The 17,579-nt window shown below is 36.2% G+C and overlaps 3 protein-coding genes across 6 annotated transcripts in view; all 3 read right to left on the bottom strand.

Annotated features, from left to right (window-relative positions):
- Positions 1 to 5,461: 5,461 nt before the first annotated feature.
- Positions 5,462 to 6,436, bottom strand: LOC124456516 (uncharacterized protein K02A2.6-like). The gene has a single exon (XM_047006941.1). The coding sequence runs from the start codon at positions 6,434 to 6,436 to the stop codon at positions 5,462 to 5,464; it is 975 nt and encodes a 324-aa protein (XP_046862897.1).
- A 4,016-nt stretch (positions 6,437 to 10,452) lies between these two features.
- On the bottom strand, positions 10,453 to 12,817 carry LOC124456495. The gene is made up of 2 exons (XM_047006923.1): positions 12,391 to 12,817; positions 10,453 to 10,715 (listed from the first exon to the last, which is right to left on the bottom strand). The coding sequence occupies exons 1-2, from the start codon at positions 12,815 to 12,817 to the stop codon at positions 10,573 to 10,575; spliced, it is 570 nt and encodes a 189-aa protein (XP_046862879.1). The 3' UTR covers positions 10,453 to 10,572.
- An 858-nt stretch (positions 12,818 to 13,675) lies between these two features.
- LOC124453248 (Bloom syndrome protein-like) overlaps positions 13,676 to 17,579 on the bottom strand; it is a 38,444-nt gene continuing 34,540 nt past the window's right edge. For all 4 annotated transcript variants that reach the window (XM_047004034.1, XM_047004046.1, XM_047004025.1 and 1 more), the window contains 3 exons: positions 16,363 to 16,647; positions 15,248 to 15,471; positions 13,676 to 15,117 (listed from right to left, as the gene is read on the bottom strand). In XM_047004034.1, the coding sequence (XP_046859990.1) occupies positions 14,961 to 15,117; positions 15,248 to 15,471; positions 16,363 to 16,647 (666 nt within the window). In that variant the 3' untranslated portion in view covers positions 13,676 to 14,960. The remainder of the gene's footprint in view (positions 15,118 to 15,247; positions 15,472 to 16,362; positions 16,648 to 17,579) is intronic.

The following is a 17,579-nucleotide window of genomic DNA, read 5'->3' as shown; positions in this document are numbered from 1 at the left end:
TAACTCAACCTTTAAATAAAATTATCGTATTGCTGGATTTTTCACAAAATCAAAACGGCCGAAATGGAAAGTCTATAGCTCTACTTATCATATTTGGCACTTTGTTTGAGTGGTTCTTGACCTTACGTGTTTTTGCGGACGGATTGTTATGGCTGCTTGGCATTTCACATTGCGCTTCTAAGGTACGTTAAGGAATTTTCTATGAGTTAAAATAATAAAGAAAAGATCAAACGACATTAGTCTGAATTAGTTACCACTGTATATGTTTTTGTTTCGCTGTCTACATATATTTTGACATCTTTATCTTAGACAAACTTCATTTGAGGTAAAACGCACAAACATTTCGATCCGATGTCGACACATCGTGGTCGTCGCCTACAAGAAAGTCGTCATGTTCTGCAAGAACGTCGTCAATAATCTAAAATTATAAAATTGTCCTCAATTTGGTAATGCTCTATAGCTTAGTTTTTATAAATGTAAACAAATATTGCTAAATATAACTATAATAATCACCTCTTGCCTTCGTCTCTTCTCAAATGCAGTTCTAACATTTGTTGGTTGCTTCCTTTTAGATGGCTACACTTGTGGGTTCCACAGAGTATTAAAAAAATCGTGGATACAGCATCCTTCTTAAGGCGAAGCCGTCCTGCTGTCCATCCTACTGATTGCATCGCTTCAAAATTTTGCACGAAGCACGAACTCTCGAAATGTTGCGAGCACAATTTTGAGCTCTTTGTTGGCTTCAAATTTTTGCGTCGGATTTTTTCAATCCAAATATCTCGCATGCGCTTGTTTTCGGGAAACGAAAAAAGAAACCTTTTGCTGCGTTTGATGGTTCTTAGAAGAACCGTTTTTATAATTAAATGCGGCACAATAAACCATATTTTCAATGCTAAATTGTCGTGTTGTTAATGCAGGCAAAGTATATTTTGAACGTAGCGCGCAATTGACCGCGTTTAGCTTATGTCAACTATTACGTCACAACGACATCGGTAGCTGTCGTTAGCTCGTCGGGCATTTTTAATACGTTATCAGGAAAGCATCAACTTTAAACCTCCATATCTTCAAAAATATTTATCCTTTGAGTCTCAAACTTTGGTGAACTATTAGTTGGAGCTATACCTTTATGTAAAGTACAAAAATAACAATCCGAATTTTATGTTGCATGTGTCCTTTAATTACCTTTTAACTGCAGTTAGCGCTACTTTTTATAAAACCAATTCTTGTTATGTCGCCAGTTACCCCGTCACTTATGCTGTTCATGGCGCATTAATTAGTAAGATTGAATTGCATAAATTAAAGCTTCATATTTTAAGCAGCAACATGTATTTATGTGTATTATTGTGCTTTGTGTTTTACTCAGCTATTCCTATAGAACCAACTTATTACAGCTTCATTCTGAACCATGGAAATGAGCTCAGCCAAAACGAGCTGATTGAAAAATATTTTCATTTGGGACTTCAAGCAGCTGAAATACTTGGATTTATTGTTAAGGTCCATGGCTTTGCTTTAAAAGCATTAGACAGCTCAAAAGAGCCATATTGCGCACCATTCGGCTTAACTGTGGGTTTTGGCCAATCACTCCAATCACTGAGCTTTCGCCATATGGTGCATTATTCAGTTCTTGAAACTGTTGGGCCGTTGTTAAGAGACAGGAATGGACGTGCCTATCGCTGTAGAATATCACAATCAATAAACGAGTGAGTGTATCTACTTTTTAATCACACATGAGATGTTTAATACTTGCTTAATATCTTCATTTATTGTAGATACATGAGAGCTGTTGCATATCAATGACTAATTAAATGGTTAGGTGGGTCAATGAGGTGGGAAAACAGCAGACCTTTGCCTGGATGTGTTTATCATCACATAAGAAAAAAATATCCAACAAGCAACAACCAGGCTAATATGACTTCATCTGTGCCAGATGGGTCTAATAACAATGCTTCTGGCATTCTAAAACGGTTAAAGGCTGTTATATATCACAAACATCAACTACAAGTGTACGCCTGTAAATATAACACTTACTTACCTTCGTTTTTGATCTGCCATCTCGTCTTCAACTGGTTCCACGATTTCAGCCACATCGATAGAAGGAACTGCATCTTTATTTAGTCGTCGTTTTAATTTGACGGAAAGACTCAGAATTACATAAAAACACGATTCCTCAAAATGCGCAGAACAAAGACACGAGGTTGAGGTTTCTTTAAAACCCGGTGTATGTTTACGTACAAAGGTTACCCGCTTTCGTTGTCTTTGCATATCTGTTTTTATTTAGGAAAAAGATGCATAGATGTTCTTTTAGTTTTCGAGTTGTTAGCGCAACTAACCTGACTAGATCAGCCATCAACACAGCGTTTTCCTCCGCGTTTTTTATTAAGATTTCTAGTAGAACACGCCATGTCGATATATGTGTTCAACTATCTACGTCACAACCATTGAGTTCTATAAGACCTGGAGGGGAAAAGGGGCCTCGACCCGATTGTCAAAAACATGGCGGTAATGGCGGATTTTGGTGGTCAAAACCTCCACTTTAAAAATGTTTTTCAGTATTCACTCCCTCCTGATTTCTTATACGAACGATAACAAGTGAGAAAAAAACAATTACGATATCGACAGCATATCATGTGAAAATAATGCTTCAGAATTGCGTGAAAAACACAGTACACACACACATCAAAATAAAGAAAATCGACGGTAGAGAAACGCATATTTTGGCTGTAACATTTAAGTTATTTTACGACATCTTAAACTTTTAAAAGTGAAAAGCAAACGGCATTCTTTAGTAGACCTGTCAATCTCGTCAAACTTATACAGTATTTCATGCTTCTGTGTGTTTGACTGTTTGTAAACAGTTTAGTGCAACTATTTTTCTTGCTCAAATGGATAAATCTGTGTTAAAATGCTCCTAAGGAAGCGAGAAAATGTTTCCTTCAGTCCTACGACATAAGTAAACTGAAAATTTACCATGGATAAGTATCATAAGTGTATTGTCATTACCTGATAAATCTACTGAAAACTCAAAAAGAAAGTATGTTGAACTAGAAGAGCTACAAAAAAGAAAAGAATTCAAAGCACCATGATACTGTTTGTTGGAAATTCTTATTTTATAAACTGCTTGGCAGAACCTTGCATCTATTACTGAAAAGAACAACATTAATTTTCCATTGAAATTACAAACTTGGAAACTAAAGTGCATTAATTTCTGTGACAAGAACACTCTGTCTATTGCTGCATGAAGGCAAAATAGTTAATTGACATTGTAGGTGAAGAAATTTATCAAGTTCTATAGATATTATTGTGCATTACTTACATTTTTTTGGAATTGTGTAATGTATGTCAAGAACAAGATATAATTTTTCAAAAATGCTAACCCGTTAGAGCGCTACTACTCTTCTGTTTTTCTTGAACAACTTACAGCTACCAATACTAATTATTTATATGTACAAACTAACATTTGGGAATTAAATGATAAACAACTTGATAAATCTTTGTATTTTACATCAAGCCTTTGAATTTGCTCCTTTTATCTCTTGGTAAAAAAATATTAATGAAAGAATTACAAGTCAAGTTTCTCGAAAATAGTATTTTGTACTAAGAAACTAAATAATTGGAAAGTTCACATCTTGAAGAAAGACTTCGCTTCTTTGACTAGGTTGCTTGACCATGAGCAATTTTAATTTGTTTACAATTTGTTTAAAGAATTCTTTTTATTGTTTTCTACTAATTCTTTATAAGACACAAAGAATTTCTTTGCCATCTATTTTTGCTTCTTCTACATTCAACTTTATTGTAACCAATGCATCCGATGTGAATTTGTAGATTACCTGGAATCGTACCAAGTATGGATTTGGTGAGATAACACAATATGTTTAACTTTTCATGCATATTAATGATATAATCATAAGCTACTGTTGAACAAAAATGCAGCTTCGCCACGTCTGGCGAGCGATAAAGTGAAGAACAAACAAGACTGGACCAAAATAACTTTAAATTAAAACTTAGTAGTAGAAACACTCTTCAAGTATCGTGTTGAAAACAAACTAGTAAAAGTAATACTGTGCTACTTACCGGAGTCATGAAATGTTTCCTTTTCCGTCGCTATTTCAGCATCCGAAAACCACGGAAATTGGCAGATTGTTTAAGAAATAAAATTTTAAAAAAGTGTTTATGTTAGGAAAATAGTTCTGACATTTTCTATACCCGCAATCGTGGTGGTCAAATCAGGGTGGGCGACAAAATCTTTATTTCGTGTGACCGCGTCTTTCCGCTGACTTTGACCACCAAAATCAGCCATGTTTTTGACCACGGGCCGCGCGCTAATAATTTATTGTAATTTTGTTGAAGTGTTCCCTCCAGGTCTTATAGAACTCAATGGTCACAACTCATTTACATACCGATCAATAAGTTCGCACTAAAATTGCTGAAAATTGCAAAACATCAAAGAGTCACAAAAAAGTTTCTTTTTGTCGAATTAAAATTCTGATTGCAAAAATGAACTCTACGAGGCAAGATCTTTAAATATATCAAATAAAAATGGAGGTTAAAAATTCATTGCATAAGCACTATTAACAAGATCAGCTTTGTTAGTTGCTATCGTAAGCTTTGCTTTTCGCCCTGAACCACATTGTCGTTGTAACGTTTGCTATATGTGGACAATCGCAAGGTGAAATATCTTTCTGCTGTCATTTTAATTAGCATTGATCTGCGATCGTCTTATGTTGTATGATTTGGTAAAATTTTTTATTACTATCCATTGTTTAACAAATAGAAAACATTTAACCGTTGTCTATACAGTTATAGATACACGGGTATGACGTCAATTGTGATTAAAACTAAAAAAGTGGCCACGAGCCCTAATAAAATCAAAAGAATTCCCAAATTGAACGGTCAAATAGTTAGTTTTCTTTGTCCCCTATCACCTGGAACATTGAAAAGTCTTGATTTTGCAAATATCGCGCTCACGTGATCTATTAAATGAATTAGAGAAATACTATTGGCTAGCTTAGTCAAGTGACGTACTGAATGTGACGTACAAAATGTGATTGGCTAAAAAAATAAACAAGAAATGGCTGATCAATGTTGTTGAAATTTTGTTATCAAAGACGAAGTACAAATTAATGTTTGAAAACCGGGTTTTTTCTTTTCTTTTTGCTCAAATACGTTAACTGCCTCAACTAGGTCTTTGTGAATATCTTTATTTTCCTATTCAATGAGGTATTGCGATTGAAATTTTCAAATATTTGTTTGTTTTTATAAACATGAAATTTTCTGTGACGTCAATTCTGTACGTATGTCCTCTTATAGATCATAGCTGTAATGTTTAGAATTTATCTTCTTCCTTTCGTATCTATCTATTGTGCTCTCTAATATCTGTTCGTCAACATTTCTCATTCCTATATATATACATGTCATTGTCACTTTTAAGGGGCGTGTCTACAACACTACATCCCTCCTCAACTTAATGGATAACAAAGTCCGGGTTTATTGAGTTCCCATATTGTTCTGTTATTTTTCTTTGTCGGGTTGATCTCCTTGGAGCTGGCTCTTCTGGTTCTGGTTCTATGATGTGTTCTGGTTCTTCACATTCTGGTACGCATTGGTTGTGTCTGTACGGCTGTTCGTGGATGTTGTATTCATCTTCATCAGTTGATTCTCTCGACTTGTCTCTTATCTTTTTAAAGAACGATGTGTTTCTGGTTATTTGATGGTTATGGTTCTCAGCGACTACTTTAGCTCCTCTACGATAAATCACTGTGTATGGTGTTTGCTCAAATTTTGTTGTGAATTTATCTTTCTTCCTTTGTTTTAAGAGAACTTTGTCTCCCACCCTGATATCTGATTCTTTAGTTCTTCTTCTTTTGTTTGCCAATTCTCTTCCTTTCGATTTCGCTTCAAAATCCTTCGCCTGCGCCTCTTTATGTCTATTTAGCACTTTGTCCTTGGGATTTAGCATTGGTAGGATACCTCTCAATGGTCGGTTAAATAGTAGTTGAGCTGGTGGGACATTGGTTGAACAATGAGGCGTAATGCGATAGCTGAGTAAGAATCTTGAAAGTTCTTGTGTCCAATTGCGATGTTCCGCACGGGCTGTTTTGATCGCTTTAGCTAAAGGCTTCATGAATGCCTCGGCCTCTGAGTTTCCTTGCGGCCACTCCGGGATTGATGTCTCGTGCTTCACCCCAAGTTTATGTAGATATTTGGAGAATTCCTTACTGTTGAACGGTGGACCGTTGTCAGATTTGAACTTTAATGGGATTCCATGCCGTGCAAAAATAGCATCTATTTTAGGGATCAGTGCTTTAGCGGAGGTACTTGAGATTATTTCGGCTTCTGGGTATCGCGAATACTTATCGATCAGCACGATGATATATTGTCCAGTAGGGAGCGGACCATAGAAATCAGCATGGATGGTTTGCCAAGGGCCCTCTGGCATTTCTGGACTTGCTAATGGTTCTGGTGGGCTGGTTGATCCATTTACTTTCGTATCTATCTATTGTGCTCTCTAATATCTGTTCGTCAACAACATTTCTCATTCCTATATATATACATGTCATTGTCACTTTTAAGGGGCGTGTCTACAACACTACAATAGCTCTCGACCAATGAAATTGCTCAAATTCTACTGGTTATTATATAAAAAATCATAGGAAACTTGCATTACAAGTTTTTGTTTTAGTTTCTCTTCTCGTGTTGTTTATTAGGATATCATTTCTCTTTGAAAACTTTCACCGAGTATTATATCACAATATACACTGACTAGGTTGGTAATCCAAGTCCTCCGCTGTTGACAAACAAGGTAAAAGCTGCAGCTGAAGCAATTTCATTGTATCTCATTGAACAATAATTGTGGTCAGTGGTTGGTCCATGAAACTGAGAAATAAGGCAGTTTTTGCATGACATGCAAGTCGGATTTTTGATACGTTTTGACACCAAATACCGACCAATGTAGAACAGAATGTTGGAGACAAATTCTGTTGTCTTCATAAAATTGAGTGCAAAGCAAATATATTTACCAATAATAAACGTGCTCCTCTTACGAGTTGAAAGAAGTTTATCCTTATGAGGTGCCTTCAAGCAAAGAAGATAATCTGCTGCAGTTTTTAAACTTTCTCCCCAGGTTTCTTTCGTTTCAGGACGAAGTGATTCCTAGCAATTTTTTTTGAAAGCTCATGTACATCTTTCCATTTAAGATTTCTATCAATAATAACTCCCAAATACTTAATACTTTGTTTTTCCTTAATTTGTATTCCATTTGTCAAAATATTTAATTTTTTAGTACAATTTTTTTGGGAAGGAGAAAAGAGAAGGTAAAATGACTTATCTACATTGAGAGATAGTTTATTAGCAGAAAGCCATTCACTAACAAAAGTCAGTTGATTATTTATTTTAATTTCCATATCTATTAAGCTTCTATCACAACAAAGTACATTTGAGTCATCTGCAAAAAGATGAAAATTTAGCTGAGGGGCACAGTTGCAAAAGTTATTAATATATAAAAGAAAGAGTAGAGGACCTAGTACAGAGCCCTGCGGAACACCACAAGGAATAAGTTTAGTGTTAGATGCAGTATTATTAATGAAAACAAATTGAGATCTGTCAGTTAAATATGAGTAGAACCATTTCAAGGCTATACCCCTAATTCCATAGTATTCCAGTTTTCCAATCAAGATATTCTGATTAACAGTGTCAAAGGCTTTAGCTAAATCTAGGAAAATACCACAAGAAAAAAGTTTATTTTCGATAGCTCCCTGAATTTTATCTATAATAAGATGAAGGGCATGGACAGTAGAATGATTGGATCGAAAGCCGAATTGACCCTCAAAAAATATCTCATATTTTTGAAAGAATTCAACTAATGTCTAGTATACATTAGTTTTTCCATAATTTTATTAAAAATTGAAAGCAAGGAGATTGGACGAAAATTAGATATGTCCGCTCTGTCATCGTTCTTGTGAATGGGAATTACTCTCGCTGTTTTTAATTTGTTTGGAACCATGCCAGTAGAAAATGAATAATTAAATAAAATCTCAAGTGGTACAGACAATAAGTACTTTAGCAATTTTAAAATATTAACTGGAATACTAAAAGGGCCTGTTGATTTAGAAGCATTCAATTTATCAATAATACATTCAATTTCGTTGGTTGTCACAGAGAAAAGTACAAAGCTATTAGCCAAAGAATTTGGCATAAATTTATCAAATGTAGAGTCCACCCAAGGAATTTTAGCAGCAAGTTTTGGACCAATAGTAACAAAGTAATCATTAAAAGCATTAGCAATGGTGATTTTGTCAGTTATTTTTGCATTGTTAATGTCAAGAGTAGTAGGAGCTATTACTGACTTAGTCTTAAAAATGACTATTTGTTTAATTCCTTTCCATGTCTCTTTGAGATTACAATTATTTGTTGCAAGATAGTCCCTATAACACATTTTTTTGCTTATTTGCAACAAATGCTTCAGTTTATTTCTGTAATGGCTAAATTTAGTTAAATTATAGTCACTTCTAAATTTTATATATTTCCTATAAAGGATATTCTTCCTAGCAATAGAGACCCTTATGGCTTTAGTAATCCATGGTTTTGTTTGTAATTTTAATTTCCTTTTTGAGAGTCTTTTTATTGGAATATGTTTATCAATGACTTCAGTTATATTAGTATAAAAAGAATCAAAAATAGAATCAACATCATGGTCATTTGCAAATATATTTTGCCAATTGATACTCTGAACCTCTGCCAATAATCTTTCTCTATCAAACATAGAATAATCCCTCTTGTAAATCACACTTTTAGATGTAGAGTGTGGCAATTTCTTGATTATTAGAAAATTTGGCAGATGATCTGCCAAATTACATAACAAGTTACCACTGATGGTGTCAAATTCAATTGAATTAAAAAAGATATTGTAGCAGAGTAATTAGTTATTCTGGTAGGTTAACGAAATGATAAGTCCCAGAGTAATTCCTGAGACCCAGAGTGGATTTCGGAGTGGGCGGAGTACCATGGATATGATATTCAGCCTACGACAGGTTCAGGAGAAATGCACTGAACAGAACATGCCCCTCTATGCAGTTTTCATAGACTTTACTAAGGCCTTTGACACTGTCCCTAGAGGCGGCTTGTGGGCAGTACTGAAAAAGTTTGGCTGTACTGATAAGATTATCAATCTCGTGAAAGCGTTTCACGAAGGAATGCAAGCTAAAGTCACTCGTGGGAGCGACTGCTCTGAGGGATTCGCTGTCTCAACAGGTGTAAAGCAAGGGTGTGTGCTGGCTCCGACACTGTTCTCATTCTACCTGGCTGCCATGCTGGAGGTTGCCTTCGAGGACACAAGGGAAGGTATCTACATCCAGACTAGACATGATGGGAACCTATTCAACGCCTCACACTTCAAAGCTAAGACACGCACAACACGTCAGCTTGTCAGAGATATGCTTTTTGCAGACGACTGTGCTCTGGTTGCTCACAGTGCAGCAGAGATGCAGGCATTGGTGGACAAATTTGCACAAGCTGCCGCTATGTTTAGCCTCAAGATAAACATCAAAAAGACTGAGTGCCTCTACCAGCCAGTAAAGCTTCTACTCCCTCCCCCAAAACCCTGTGCAATCACCATAGACGGACAACCTCTTGTCCAGACCACAGACTTCAAATACCTGGGTAGTACAATCTCCAGCAATGCTAAGATTGAAAAGGAGCTGAGGAACAGAATGGGAAGGGCGAGTGCAGCGTTCAATCAACTAAACGATCGGCTATGGCAAAATAAGCATGTCTCGACCAGAGTTAAAGCCAAGGTCTATCAGGCGGTGGTGCTGACAACACTCCTTTATGGAGCAGAGGCATGGACAATCTACAGGCTTCAAGTGAAGAAACTGAGTGCGTATATGATGAGACAACTGCGGGACATTCTGAAGATATCATGGCGGGACAAGATCGCAAATGCTAAGATTCTCCGTCTGACTGACCTGCCACACATGGCTGACATGCTGATTCAAAAGAATTTAAGATGGATTGGTCATGTCCATCGTATGGAGAGATCTCGTTTACCACGCCAGCTATTGTACAGCCAACTAGTAGAAGGGAAACGAAACCAAGGCCGACCTCGACTCAGACTCAAAGATGTCATGAAACGAAATCTAAAGAGGAGAGACATCAACGTGACAACCTGGAAGCAACTGGCTGATAACAGACCGGCCTGGAGAGCTTCAATCCAACCATAGAACAGTCCTCGTCGCTTACGACTGACTGCATGATGATGAGTTACATGTGGTTGAAAAAAATATGATGCTAGCGTATTAATAAACTCGCCACTTGGATTGTGCGATTCAAAGTTCAATAGATTTAGGTTAAAGTCATCCATAATAGAACATAGTTTACATTCACTGGAAATTTTACTAATAGCAGCATAAAAGTAGTTTAAAAAAATTTCTAGATTACCATTAGGGTGTGTCGAAAGACGAAGGGCATGAGATGCTCGAGGCAGGTGGAGGTGAAGGACAGTGATAAATGGCCATGTGGTGTGTGTGGGAAAAGAGTTGGAGTGAATTCGATAATGTGTGGGAAATGCAGTAAGTGGGTTCATGGAAGATGTTCAGGTGTCCGTGGTGCATTGACAAGAGTAACTGATTTTGAGTGCGGGACGTGTCGAAGTGATGGGCGAGTCGCGATTGAACGGTTTAAACTGGGTGACGTGAGTTTGGAAGGTGTATCGGAGTTTAAATATCTGGGCGATGTGTTAAATGATGGTGGAGGGTGCGAGCAAGCGGTGAGGAACAGAGTTCAAGCAGCGTGGTGGAGTTTTAGAGAGTTGTCGGGAATGTTGTGCGGAAAGTCGACTTCGTTGAAGCAGAAGGGAGAATTGTACAAGGCATGTGTTATAAGTGTTTTGGGATATGGAGCAGAGTGTTGGGCGCCGAAAGCAGAGGACCTGAGAAGATTGGCGTCGACGGAAAGGAGAATGCTTAGGATGATGTGTGGTGTAACGTTGATGGATAGGATTCGAAGTGAAGAGATTAGAAAAAGAGTTGGTGTTGAGTGTATCGAGAATTGGGTAAGGCGCCAGCGTTTGAGGTGGTTTGGGCATGTGGAAAGGAGGGAAGAAAGTGCTGAAATTCGTAGAACGTTGTATATGAATGTTGATGGAGTCCGCAAACGAGGTAGACCAAGAAAGAGATGGATGGATGCTGTGAACAGTGATATGAAGGCGATGGTATAACGAGAGATATGGCGAGAGATAGAGACGCTTGGCGTAGAAAAGTTCATGGATCGGTCAACCCCCCTGGCGGGGATTAATACTGGCCGGTATACAAATGTTGTTTGTTTGTTGTTGTTTGTACCATTAGGGTGTCTATAAATCACAGCACAGACCAAATTACGTGTTTTGCAGTGCATCTCTATACATAAAGCCTCAAAATCATTAGTAGTTTGACTCAAATCATCTCTTAAGTTAAATTTCATATTATCCTTTATATAAATTCCTACACCTCCAGCTTCAGAAAGGGTAGGTTGAGAAACAAACTGGTATCCAGGAGTAAAAATATTACCAATTACATCCCTATTATGTTTTATCCTAGTTTCTGTCAATCCAACAACACTAAAATTATGTCGAAGCTCTGTTAACAATATTTGCAGACTGTCAAAATTAGACGACAAGCTGCAAATATTACAATGTAGTATAGAAAACTCATAATTAGGAACGGCATTTTTATCAAGTATATTACTATGAAACTCATGGGGCGTATAATAATTAAAGTTTACACTACAAAAATCATTATCATCAGTATCAACACAATTCACATCTGGGAAATCATTCAAATGAGAGCTCAATTCTAGTCTAGGTAGTTCATTAAAGTAATCATCTCTTTTTGAAGAACGACAGCTACTGCCACTAGCTGAATAAACATTGGTGATAGTATTAGCAGCTTTAGACATCACTAGTCTATCAGGAGAGTAATATACTAAAAAAAATTATAGGATAGAATATCACATGACTTATCTTGAATTTGAGATTTTATCCATATCTCAAATCATCCAAGCTGGTGATTTTTCTTCAGGGTGAGTCTGTGTTTTCTCTCAAATAGACACATCCTTAGTTCGTCCATATAAACTTAAAGTTATTCTCTCGGCGTTATTTCAAACACGCCTTGAAAAGTTCTTTGTTTTTTGGAGTCAGGCTTTCCGAGATATATATTTTGTTGTCGGAAATCCTAGCCAATCCAAGATCTTTTGTTGTTATCCTATTCAGCTTTTTGCGGCTTTTAAAAAATAGTTCCTTTGTTTCCCTTCTGACAAATTTCACAATAATTTTTGAATGATGGAGAGCAGGATCAATATTTCGATCGACGGATCTAGTGGTTACTTTGGTTCGTGAACTAGAAGTATAAGGTTCGCTTCTCATAGGCAAGCGATGAGAAACAGAAATATCTTCCGCATCCAGTTTTAGGTCCATTAAAGAGCCAACTCTAATGACTAAGTTATTAGTAACTTCATTTTGTTCGACAGGAATACCGGTTATTTCACAGCAATCTCTACGTTCATATTGCTGGACATCATTAAGTTCTTTAGATAAATCTTTAACAAGATTCGAAAGTTTTGCATTCTCACTACAAAGTCTCGTCGTTTCTTGTTTTAAAGAATGATTTTCCTTTATGACATTTTGCAAGCTGGACTCCAAATTTTCAACCTTTTGTTTAATTTCTTCAAAGCATAAATTTAAGAATTTCACAGAATCGATCATCTCATGGTTAGAGTCATTAATTGGCTTCAATTTCGCATCAAAGATTGATTCAAATTCTTTCTTTGTGATATTGATTTTTTGAGCCATGATAGAAAGACTAAATATAATACAAAAATGACAAAATACGAAAGAAATTTTGAACATTTATCACAGCACAAAGAAATACACGTCCGCCATGACACATGTGCTCAGGCATCATCATACATGTGCTCATCAATGAGCACATGTGACATTGTTTTTTGTGTCTCTAAAAATTGCTAGTTGTAGACAATCAAATTGGCTATGCATCATTTCAGCATTATTAGGTGAAAAGATATTTTTTGCTGCAGCTCATCAATTATATCACTCATTGTTTGCTGTTTGACTTTTTTCTTCTCAATTGTGGTTGCAATGATTTGATTTATCTTTTTAATTTTATTTGCAGATCTGGTAGGTCATTCTTATGAATGTTATCAATAGTTGTGGAACTCTGACAGTAGCTATGGTCATGTGCAACTTTTTCCTCTAGTGACATAGTGGTTATTGGCTGCAAATTACAATGACTTTCTAATTTTCTATGGCTTGTGGATAATCCAAAGGGCAGATTTGTTGCAAATATTAATGGTACAACATTCTTTTTCATCCTACGGGTCCCACTTGTTGTTGGTGGAATAATGTAATCGTAATGTGTAAAATGATCGCTGCAAATACGACTGGCTGGAGTTGCTTGCCATTCTCTATAGTTGTTTTTTTCTTGAACAATTTTTTCCTATTTCTCGAGAATGGGTTTGTTTGTTAAGGGATACCTACATGTGTGCATATCTTTTAGTTATATTTTGATGGACAGAAATACCATTCTCCAACCCAATGTCTGACAAAGCTTACCTGTGTAATGCTACTTTTTTTCAGTGTTAGATGCTTTTGTGAAAGTTTTTTTAGCAGTTTGCTTGTTTTTACAACCAGATATGACGCAAGTTAAAGGCATTTATTGCATTTTTGATGGTACAGATGTTTTCAAAAATGTTTTTTTATTAAAAAATGTACATATTGAGTACTTTACTAACGTTTTCCTGACACTAAGTTTGTTTTAGGCCTGGGGAGGATAAATATCGAGCAAGAACATCTTTTTTGATATAAAAATTGCAAAAAATAATGTTTATATGTAGAACATTAATAGGGGTATGTTTTACTCATATATTCAGCTGGTATTACCCGATTTCTTTTGAAAGCAATTTAGGGGCTTATAACAAGGAGCAATTTCAGCCTTAGACTGAACAGAGCCCGAGTTGAAATTTAAGCGTAGTCGTAATACGAAAACATTCGTTGTATCTAACGTGCGATTATATGTGAAATTTTAAACCCTGTTTTGAGTTCAACCAGGTGCTGAAATTTAAACATTGTTTCAGCTCAATATAATTTTAGCCCAATATTGAACTTAGATCTGGGACGAAAATTACGTCATGTAGACATGATTTTTTGTTTTATATTTTACATGACTATTAGATTAGATTCCCGTTAATTTCTATCCTCGGGGATGAGGTTTTCCATTTAAATGGAATAAATTTCCATTACTTAACGGGCTCAATGCTGCGCAGAGTCGAAAATGCTACATGTAATCATCCCCTTGCTTAAGAATAGTGAATTCAGCAATTCTTTTTCAAAAGAAATCTATCAGGCACAACTGAACATGTGAATAAACACCCCCCACTGCGAAGGATCTAAACATGGATTCGTGAGTTTTCTTAAAAATGCACTCAAAACCAAGCAATCTTTGAATTAGCGTACGTACGTACAGATTCTACACTATACTATATTACGGCGATTTTTACAAAAGAGAGTTTCTTTAAAAAATAGAATGTCGAGTATTTACCAAGTTTAAGTGTTTTTAATGACCAATAAAAGTAACGAATAAAACGGAACAGAATACATCGTGTGCTTCACGCGATTCCCCTCGCAGAAAAGCGTTGAAAATTCTAGTGAACTGACTATTATTGATCTTTAGTTTTCGCAGGAACAAAACCAGCCTTAACCTAAAGTCACCAGGCCCGTATTTTAACAAAATCTACAAGCTACATAATGGTCATTATTACCATTCATTTATGTAGCAATTAACTGTGTCATTACACAGTGGGCAACAGTATACTATACACCGAAAGTAATACATCCGGTGGTTGCACTGAATCCATAAAAATCTTTTTGAGCATATGCGAACAGTGTTCCTTGCCTTCACCAATCACAATTTACCATAGTTTTATTTCTTCCCTGGTAGGCTGAGAAAACCTGGAGTTCGTACAGAGCCAAGATTTCGATTTTTCGCAAAACTTTGGTATTTGCCTACAATATGGTTGCTGGCACCTAGGTTGGCATTATTTGAAGCCAGGGCAGTTTTCTTGGTCGAGCTTGTTGACCTTTTAAAGGACACATACGCGTGAAAAACTTCAACAAGTGGACTCTTAAAACTTTACAATCAAGTAACAAAGGAAGGTAACCTGCAAGCCATGTGGCTACATGATTGACATTTCAGGCGTTTCAACTTACTTTTTTGAAACTTTACTTTTCCAATTCCTCTTTTTTCCTTGAATCTTTCCTTTTCTTCGAAAGTTTGATGCCTTATTACTGATGATATCGAAGTTCTGAGCTGATGCCCAATACGGCGATTGAGATTCTTTCGACCTAACGTCATTTCTCTCTTTTGCTGCATCAAAATTGTCAAGTTCTGCAGTCTCTGATGTCGAAACAGCCCCACTGTACGCCAATGTTAACTAAATTCAAGATAAAAAAGACGACCAACTGATTTCAAAAACGATTGCCGTAATTAATTAAGCAACAACTGTGAATATTAGCAAATAACAAAAGAGCTTGTTTGTCCATCAGCAACTAAATTTGCTGAAACTACAATTTCACTCTCCTTCAGTTTGCGGTCTATCGGTAAATGCTCATCTAACGTAAGTATATCATCAATAGTGTGCTCACTTTCAGTCAGTAGTGGATCAAGGGTAAGTCAAAAGAAATTTCCGCAGCACATTTTAGCATATATTTACATTTCTAAGTACCTTAGAGCCATATCCATTGGAGATATTATATTCTTTAGAAATTCAAAACCAATAGTGTTTTTCTGAAAGCACTTTGAATTTAAAATTAAGGAGCTATCTTATTTTGACGAAAACTGGATCCACAATTGGTTTCAGTGGGTAATTTATCTGTGCTCAGATATTTACACGTCATTTGCGCTTCCTTAACCTCGCCAATATTTCACTTGCACGTTTATCGCCCGCATTCTAAAAAGGCCTCGCTCTCACTCACTGGATGCGGTCCAAAATATTCTCACAACAGTTAAAAAGGGGTATTTTCACTACTATAATTGTTTGATGTTAAAAATTCTAGCCAAAATCTTGCCATCAGTGGGGAAATGAGTTTTTAACCGATATGTGGGAGCACGATTTCTATGTTGCACTATTTAAGTGAGAGAAACTTAGTATACAGACGTATGGTTCGTTATAGTACCGTCTACTAACTTATACTATTGTCATTAACTTACACCTTACACCAAGTACTGTTCTCGCTAACTTACACCATGGATATTTTTATCCCAATCATTCTATTATACAAAAAGACATTGTCTATTGCTCGCCAAAATAACGCCAAAACTCAACCTCTAAAAACTGCTGCCCAAAGTTGTTCATTTTGTACTCCGTCACTCCCTCAATATCGAGCATCTCGTCGCGAGTCATCGGAAGCATCTCGGCCATTTTACGAAGGGTGACGTCGGCAAAGACATGATGCGGTTTGATATTTCTGTCTTCGGCCAAGCGCTTACAACACATGACCAATTGTTCGTAACAAGTACTAGTTACTTTCATGTTGCTTGCAAAATCAGGCTGGCTGATTTCCAAAGAACGTTTTGAAGCTTTCGAAACGCGTTTGTGAAAAGCCGGTAGCTAAAACAGGAACAGAAATATAAGTCAGCTAGATTAGAATGGTTGATAGAATTGTTTTAATATGTCAAAAAGAGTGTAGAGTAGATATGATGAATATTTGCACAATATTACAAAGAATGGGTATACGTAAGGAAATATTGGAGAAGATAAGCTGCATCATATTAAGCTGCATCATAGGAATGTGTCGGAGATGGCTGACCAGTAGGTTATTTTCGAAGGAAAACTGAAAGGTTTGTCTTTACAAACCAGGAGCAAGCATAGACAAGCTTTGCTCCTCGTTGATAAAGCGATTCAAAACGCAGGGTTTGCTGTAACGAAGTAAAATCACTTGGAAATATTTCAATTTTTTCTAGACATCTTATAAGCAGATGAGCACTGGCTCAAAACCACTTATAACTGCTCATAAACACTTGCTCAAATGCTCATGTCACATGACTCAAACGAACACGTTCATTTACATACAGATATACATAATGGTAATAGCATCAGTTAAGATTGCACATTCATTGGTGTTATGAGCATTTGAGTAAGTGTTTATGTGTATTACCATAATTTCTAATTAGCAGCAATTTTAAAAAACACTTGAGAAAAACGACGATTTTTTTGAGAGCAAACATGTTTCGACATTATCCGAATGCCATGTTCAGTGCAGAATGGTTAGTGTTAAGTAATATGATACGTAATATGATATGAATAAATTAATTACAATGAATAAGATTATGATTTAGTTACAAAATTATAAAATATTTACAAAAAAGGAAAAGAAAAATAAGTATTAAGAACTTATAACAAATAATATTATTATAAAGTAAATATAGTGTTGTAGTGGTGAACTTGGATATTTAAATCGGGATTAGTTTTATTAATGTGTAGAGCTTCCTTGATTTTGAGTGAGAAAGTGGATTGATCAGTGTCGATGATTTTAAAACAGG

This window comes from Xenia sp. Carnegie-2017, unplaced genomic scaffold (genome assembly GCF_021976095.1).
Source record: "Xenia sp. Carnegie-2017 unplaced genomic scaffold, XeniaSp_v1 HiC_scaffold_13, whole genome shotgun sequence".
In the NCBI taxonomy this organism is placed as follows: Eukaryota; Metazoa; Cnidaria; class Anthozoa; order Malacalcyonacea; family Xeniidae; genus Xenia; species Xenia sp. Carnegie-2017.
Note: the sequence above shows the minus strand (reverse complement) of the source record. Positions and strands in the feature narration are given on the sequence as shown.

Bases quoted from the DNA above. Each gene is read 5' to 3' on its own strand.
- LOC124456516 (XM_047006941.1), bottom strand. From the start codon at position 6,436: ATGCCAGAGGGCCCTTGGCAAACCATCCATGCTGATTTCTATGGTCCG.
- LOC124456495 (XM_047006923.1), bottom strand. From the start codon at position 12,817: ATGGCTCAAAAAATCAATATCACAAAGAAAGAATTTGAATCAATCTTT. The intron at 10,716-12,390 runs TGAGAAGCGAAC...CATCGCCCAGAT, and splicing joins TGTTTCTCATCGCTTGCCTA to ATTTAAACTCCGATACACCT.